We start from the raw sequence: 8,121 nt of genomic DNA, 5'->3' as shown, positions 1-8,121 counted from the left end.
CTGTAACTGTTTATATGCTTTATATATTCTGAGCTAAGTTGATCTATAGTGTTGCATCATATTCTATAAGGATGTTATGTGTTTGTAGACTTTCTGCCCAGTTTGACCCATTTAGCAGACGTCAGCCTGTTTAAGGCTCTGATATCTATTCTGTGTGACTTACAGCAGTTATGACATGGTCTGATTTTCTCACCCAATAAAGGAATATTTCATATATCAGTCTACTCTTCATTCTATCAGACACAGTTATCACAGCTCATACATTTGCTTTTTACACATATATGTAAGCATTGAGCCAAATGTAATAATGCCAACATACTGAAGGAACAATATTTGTCTCTTATATATAATACATCTGTATACACACTGTCACAGATACTTGTCTTTGAGTGAAGATTTAAGGTGACAGGACATATAAATAACTGCAACTTGAATCTTTATTGAAGGTCAGTGTTTAGCACAGAGTTCATGTTCACTGCTGTAATAACTAATAATGATTAATATACTAACTATAATATTGGCCATATTATATTTACATTACCACAGTGAGATGATTTTAGTCTCATGAACAACATTAACTAATTGTTATTTCCTAGCTAATCTTAAATGACTGTTCAGCACAAAAATGAAGCCCAACAATCATGTTTTACAGTCCTGTGGTCTCAGCCTCAGATACTTATTAAATCACACAAAGCTCGTGTAGAAACAAATGAACAAAATATGTTCTCCTTCATTTCTGTCAAACAAAGCTGTATGAAACTTTTCCAGCTGTTAGTATCATGGTTGCTAGGCAACCTGGGCAGCGCGACGGAGGCTAGACCGTCCCATTTTACAAGCCTACAAGCCTCGCACTTCCAGCCTCAGCGGTCTTTGAGTACGCGGCCCTTGAGGACTGTTAAGGCTGTGTACTTTAAGGCTGCAGACCCTGAATTGGGATACAGCCATACATACATGTTTTGGTTCGTGAAACTGGTCCATCCGGTTATTGTCTCCCCGGAAACATTTCCATTGTGCTGTGTGTGCTTTTGCAGCGTTTTTCATTTTGCAGCATTTTTCTTTTTGCAAGTGTTTTCTGAAGTTGCAGTCCGTTTGGCCTCTCAGGGCCACCGTAGTTTTTTTCTGTTCTCAAACTGATCTCCCTGTTGGAGCTCAGTCTGAAGGGAGTTATTTTTTTCTCCTTATCTTTCCTCGTGTTGTGCTTTTCCATGTTATAACTCTCTGACCTGTCTTCCCCATGTGATGTTTGTGTAATGTATGTATGGTCAGATGGGTAAGATGGCGCCGCCATTGCGTGCAATAGGTCGGCAGCCTTAACATGAAATTTCCCCTTGTGGGACTAATAAAGGTATATCAATCAATCAAACCACCTTCGGCTACAATCCTGTCGCCTGCAGCGCCACTGCCAGTGGCATCTACTCTGTCATCTGCAGTGCCACCACCTGCTCCACCACCTGCGGTTGCCATGCAACCGTCTGGTCCAGCTCCATCACCTGTGGTTGACATACCACTGTCTGGTCCAGCTTCGACCCAGCCAGAGGTCAATGCCATGACAGGTTATGTCCACATGCAGAGTACCTGGTGCCTGCCAGATCACCTCCAGTTCCAGCACTCCCTGTGCCTGCCAGGTGACTTTCGCCGCCAACAAACATTTTTTTTTGTGATGGGTCTGTTCAGTGAGTCTCGTCTGTTATGTGTCCTGTCTGTCTAACTCATGTCACGTCTGCATCATATTTATGGTTTCTCTTTTACTTTGAAGGGTACCTGTGTTCAATGTTTACTGCTTTAGTTTAACTTCCATTGTGGTGTCATTTGGTTCATTCTAGTCAGCTTTTCCTCCATGTTCCCCACTTCCCCTAATCACCTCAAGTGTGTATTTAAGTCCTCTGTCTTCCTGTGTTCAGCGTTGTGTCGTCTGTGCTACTTACCCCACATCAAGTCACAGTATTTCTTGTTATTCTTACAGATCATGTATAGTGTCCTTAGTGTTCATAGTATTCGTAGTTGTCATAAGTCTAGTCACAGTTTATTCATAGTTTTCTGTTTTACCATAGTCACCTCATTTTAGTGTCCCTAGTTCGTTTCTCCCCTTGGTTTATTTTCATGTGTATCAGTAATCCAGAAAAGGGGTGGTTTAATAAAAACAAGTTCACTGCATAAAGCTGAAATCTACAACTTTAACATCTGTAATCCCAGTTTACAAGGAAAAAATAATTAAGAAAATAATTTGTTTGATTTATATTATTATGATTTATTTAATATACTGTTGAATAAAAAAGCCATACATAATACACAATGTAAAACACGAAAAAGGTCCTGAAATATGAAGAAAAATGCACCACTGGCTTATCTCCCAACAAAAACGTTGTAATAGTAAGTGATAATAAAAAGCAAATAGTTGATGGTTATAACCAATCCCCATAATTGATGAGTTTCAGAAAAATACCTAATATCACAGAACTAACTCTACATATTTCAGAAATGTATTACCACGTTTTCTGTCATGTTTTTATAAAAAATATTTTTGATCATAATGACAGTTGGTTCTTTTCAAATAAAGATAGTAATACAGGACAGAAATCCTCCAATGCAAACAAAATTCTGACATTGAAAAGTTTCCCTAATAAGAACAAGTGTTTAATTAAATATAACTTGATAAGGGAAAATGTGTCCTGGAACTAATACTAATGTAATGTATAACTACTGTGACTAACAATTCAATTTAATTTAAAACATCACCTCAAGGCGACTGATGTTTAGTTGTTGTTGTAATACCTATTTTACCTAATTATTTCTTTGTTGTGTGGGACCCAAGTGCAGTCTTTTGAAGTGTCAAAGGTAAATCAGGCTTAAGAAGCTCGCACAAACACCACGGACAGAGAAGAGCCCATCAGCTGCGTAGTCTCTGACTGGGGCCTGACGTCATCCAGCATACGCATAGTTCCTGGCTGGAGTCCTGACATTTTCCAACAAGGGCAGTAAAGCACTCTCTGATCGGGGTCCATCATCATCAGATGTAGGCAAAGATACAGTCTCTGGTTGGGGCTGTCTAGAACTCTCTGGCCCTGGATTAGCAGGTGTGACATCCTCTAAGGCATGATAAGATCTAATTTCAGTGGCTCTGGGGATTTGGATGAGGTCAGGTCTCGGATCAAGTTCAGGGAGCTCTGTTGGCACAAGCTCTGAACTTTCGAGACCTTATCTAGTCTGGAAGGCTGGAGCGCCGCTGGGCATTTAGACTCAATACCTGACAGGATTGGCTTCAGAAGCTCAGGATATCTGGATTCTGGACCCTTTAGTAGTTTTTAGTATTTTAATTCTGTAATACTTTGTACTAATTAGGACTCATCTAAACTTATCTTCCTTCAACAGGACATAATGTGACAGTTGGCTGTTGGCTATGTCTATTATTGTGATGTTACAAAATGGAAAAAAGTTTTATAGGTTTCTTATCTATGGGTTGAGACTAGAAGTAGCAACCACAACAAATTGTGGACAACAGTAAAGATGATTAAAGTTACATTATTAATGTGTGTAGATGAAATATCTCTTTGTGACTTAACAGTTTTGTTCATGAGACAAAGCACGACTTTTCCTCCTCTGAAGTCCACAGTCTCTCTTTCAACTCACTCATCTCTTTAGCATGTTTTTTCTGTATTTCATCTAGTTCTTGCCTGGTACCGTCTTCATCTTGCATTCCAAGTTTCTGTTTCAATTCATTCATTTCTTTTTCATGCTTCTTCTGCAGTTCATCAAATTTTTCTCTCTCATTTGTTCCACTTTTTTCTAGAAGCTCTTCTTTGAATGCCTTCAGGTTTTGCTCATGTTGTTTTTGTAAGTAATCCAGTTCACCCTTCTCTTTTTGCTGATGTTGGTCTAAAAGTTTATGTTTCAAATCTGACATTTCTTGTTCATGTTTGATGGACAGCCTGTTTCTTTCTGCTTTCTGTTCCTCTGTTTTTTTAGATCCAAGTTTCTCCTTTAAGTTTTTCATTTCCTCTTTTTGTTTCTTCTTTAATTTACCAATTTCTTCCTTTTCCTCTTCTTTGTTATCCTTTAAAAGTCTCTTTTCACACCTTTCCACTTTCGATCTATATGATTGCTGCATTGTTTTTATTTCAGTCTTGTTTTCTTTCTTCTGAGTTAGAAGCATGAGGATTAATTCAGTTATTTCTGATTTATGTTTATCCTGCAGTTCATCCATTTCTTTCTTCAGACTATTTTCTTTGTGGTCTGACAGATCCTTTAATCTTTCGTATTCTCCCTTCTTGTCTTGCATGTCTTTCTCATGTTGCTGCTTCAGTTTCTTTATGTCGTCAATGTGTTTTTGAATCAGTTCTGCAAAACCCTTCTCCTTTTTCTCTCTAAATTCATTGAATTCTTCAGCTTTTTTTCTGGCTTCTTCTTTAAACTTCCCCATGTCTTCCTGCATGTTCTCAGTTTGTTTCTGATAGTTGTCCTCTAACTCTTTCAGCTTCTCTTCCTGTTCTCTTTTTATTCTTTCCTCTTTTTCTTTTCTTTCATGTTCCAACTTTTCTTTTACTTGCTTGTATTTTTCTTGAAGCTCCCTGATTTTCTCTTCTTTCTCTTTATCTTCTTGTTTTCGTTTTTCCTCCAATTCTTTCCTTTCCTTCTCCCAAGTATTTTGCTGCTCTCTTATTCTTTCTCTGTAATGTTCACACTCTTTATCGATTATTTCCCTTGATTCTGACTCTGATCGTAGTTTTCCCTCAAGTTCTTGTATTCTTTGTTCCCATTCTCGTCTTTGAAGTTCTTCCTGTTCTCTCTTCCTCCTGTCTTCTTCTTCTCTGAGTTTTTGTTCTTTCTTCCTCTCTTCAGACTGAATGTGGATGTTGTCCTGAAGTTCTTTAAGTTGTTTCTCTCTCAGATTTCTTTCGTGATCAATTTCTGCTTTCTGTTGTTGCATTCTTTTTTTCATCAACTGGATTTTTTCCTCATATGTTCTTTCAAGCTCCTCCTTCTGTCTCTGCATCTCTTCTTCCTTCTCCTTCAGGATCCTCTGCATTTCTTTCTGTATCGCAGTTTCAGCCTCTTGCAGCATCTCATTGGTGAAGCAGTTTCCTCCATTTTCCTTCACCATGGTGTCAATCTTTGTTATCAGCTCAGTCACTTGTGTGCAGTTCTGCTTATAGTTATTGAACACATGGTATCTTCCTCCACAGTCGGAGATCAGCTTCTTAAAGGAATCATCAGACTTTTCAATGTATTCTTCAACAGACACCTTTGCATGTTCCAGTGTATCTCCTTTTGTGAAAAGAACAATGGTGAACTTCTCGGAGTTCTTCCCAAAGACTTTCTTGATCAGTTCCAGTGTCTCCTTCTCCTCTGCTGTGAGTCTCCCAATCTGTAACACCAGCAGGAAGACATGTGGTCCTGGAGCCAGGAGACTGACACATTTCACCATCTCCTCATTGATCTCTTCATGTGTTAAACTGTTGTCAAACAGTCCAGGAGTGTCGACCACAACAACAGGATAACCGTCCACATCGCCCTGTTCTTTTTGACAACGTTTGGTGACCGACTTTTGGAAAGGGCTAGATAAAAATATATCTCGTCCTAGAATGGTGTTTCCTGAAGAGCTCTTTCCACAGCCAGTCTTTCCAATGAGCACAATCCTGAGACAGTCTGGGCTCTGCATCTCTTCATTACCTATAAAATGAGTTGGAATGAGTTAAATTGGATACTGACAGTTTGAATATTATTAATTAAAAGGGAAATGTTTACAACATAAACATAATGGCATTTATAAAAATGTGCATTACTTACAGCTGACGGTACCTTTTGTTTTCAGGTCCTTAAGTTCAGCCTGCAATTCAGTGATACATTTCTCTTTTTCTAATATATTTTCTATTTGTGCATTTGCAAAGGTTTTAGTTGTGTAGCTGCATAATTTGCTCTCTTTAGATTTTAGAGTAACTTTTTCCAAAATGCTGAAAATCTTGAAGACCTCTTGTTTGTCCTTGATGTTGACGACAACAGATCTTCCTCCACAGCTCTCACAGAGCTTCTGGATGTCCTTGTCTTGTCCTACAAAGTTAAGAACAGCTGGATCTGTAGAATCTGAGTCCACAGTGAACAGAATCATGGTGAAGTCATTGACCCGAGAGCTGAATGCATCCTGGATGGTCTTTAACTCTCCCTTGTCTTCATCAGTGAGGGGAGCCACAGGTAGGACCAGGATGAAGGCATGGACACCCTCAGGATCACAGAGGGAGATACACCTGAGTGATTCCTCCATCACTGCCTCCTGAGGTTTTCCATACAAGGCAGGCAGCTCCACCAGGGAAACCCAACGTCCACACACCTCTCCCTGATGTTTAACACACTCTGATGAGTTGCTAGGTGGATCAAACCTCTTTTGTCCCAGAATAGCATTAACTGCTGAGGTCTTCCCTGCTCCTCTTCTACCACACAACACCAGGTTCAGAAGAGGTTTTGATCTGTTAAACATTGCCACAAAATCTGCTTCTTCATTTAAAGTCAAATATCCTTCTTTAGTCTCACTCAGAATTTTTTTAATTTTCTCCATCAATTCCTGCTGGTCTTGTTTGAAATCTTTTTTATCAATACTAAATCTATGCACCCTTTCTTGGCAGTCCTGGATGAGTTTTTCCACTGAGTTATCCCTTTTCTCATTGTATGTCATAGAAACCATGGAGTGTTTAAAAGCCTCTTGACCAAACAGACTCAAGATGAATTTCAGAATTTTCCTGTCCTCTTCAGTGAAATCAGAAGGTTTCACTAACAGCAGAACATTTGGTCCAGGACGACAGAGCTTCACACACCTCTTCAGCTCTTGTCTCACTCTTTGCACAGACAGATTGAACAAGTCTGGCATTCTCACTACTGTTGTTGGGTTCTTGTTCCACTCGCCACTGGCTGCCACACAGTGTTTGGTTGAAGGTTTAAGAGTAAAATTGCTCTCTCTTTTTCCAGTGATGATATTTTCCAGTGCTATTTTTTTGTCATCACTCTTTCCAAACAATACGATCCTCAGTGCACATCCTGTAAAAAAAAGATCAAATAAATCATATTGTAAATAAATAAAGATCTTAAATAAATCATTATACTTCCACTGGAATTTACATAACATACAATTTATTCTTATGTTTGGTATGAATCTGTGGTTAAGTCTGCTGGAATTGCTGCTACTAGAAAACATTTACTTTCGTAACTTCTTTTTTCTTCCTATTTCTGCTCCTCTTTAAACACTTATACCCTCACTTTCGTCACTCTTTGCAGCTTCACTGCTACACCTGTCTCCCTCTCATTCACACACATGTAACTAACCTCTTCCTTTGAATTCTTTCCTGTGCTTACTCATTCTACCACAAGGTCTCCTTGTCCTCTTTCTTCTGTCCAGAGGTTAAAACAAACATCTTGGCAATTTCTCTCAGCACTAAAGATGTGCTTTCTAAACCCAACAAACTCCAATTGCTGAAATGGATTTAACGTGGAACTGGCTACAAACTAAAGCGATTCGCACATGACGATTATTAGTCCACTATCGTGGTCAATAGTCATTGACCCAGAATTTTGTATTTGGATATTAAAGTTCTTTTTATTATTAAATATTTTCCTTTTTGATTATTAGTGTGCTTATTGTTTACATTTTACCTTTATTGTTATTGTATTTTGTTAGTATTTGGTTGTCTTCATTATTATCATCTGCATCTTGTTACCAATCCATTTCCACTTCCACCCTTTTGTGTCTCACATTATATAAAGCTTGGTCCACAAATGTTTAGACAGAGATGTTTTTCTAATTTTGGTTCTGTACATCACCACAATTATTTTTAAATGAAACAACTCAGATGCAGTGGAAGTGCAGACCTTCAGCTTTGAGTGGGTCAAACAAAAAGACTGTATAAAATGTGACAAACTAAAACTTTTTTAACACAGTCCCTTCATTTCAGGGGCTCTAAAGTAATTGGGCAATAAAATAAGTGAAAATAAAATGTTCATTTTACTCTCTCAGTGGCAGTGGGAGTAGTATACAACACATAACAACAATGCTGGTGCCCGAGGGCGAGCGTCTGGTGGCCGGGCCTTAGTCCATGGGGCCCGGCCGGGCACAGCCCGAAGAGGAGACATGGGCCCATC

At 38.8% G+C, this 8,121-nt stretch overlaps 1 protein-coding gene across 1 annotated transcript; it reads right to left on the bottom strand.

Moving 5' to 3' along the window:
- Positions 1-4,235: 4,235 nt before the first annotated feature.
- Positions 4,236-6,469, bottom strand: LOC102198888 (GTPase IMAP family member 4-like; the record flags this gene model as incomplete). Its single annotated transcript, XM_013908112.1, has 4 exons — positions 6,019-6,469; positions 4,941-5,667; positions 4,710-4,790; positions 4,236-4,505 (listed from the first exon to the last, which is right to left on the bottom strand). Coding segments are annotated over exons 1-4 (1,529 nt in total), but the record flags the coding sequence as incomplete, so codon positions are not given.
- Between the last annotated feature and the right edge of the window lie 1,652 nt (positions 6,470-8,121).

Source organism: Pundamilia nyererei, unplaced genomic scaffold (assembly GCF_000239375.1).
Source record: "Pundamilia nyererei isolate P.nyererei 1_Seehausen unplaced genomic scaffold, PunNye1.0 scaffold01238, whole genome shotgun sequence".
NCBI classification, from domain to species: domain Eukaryota; kingdom Metazoa; phylum Chordata; class Actinopteri; order Cichliformes; family Cichlidae; genus Pundamilia; species Pundamilia nyererei.
Note: the sequence above shows the minus strand (reverse complement) of the source record. Positions and strands in the feature narration are given on the sequence as shown.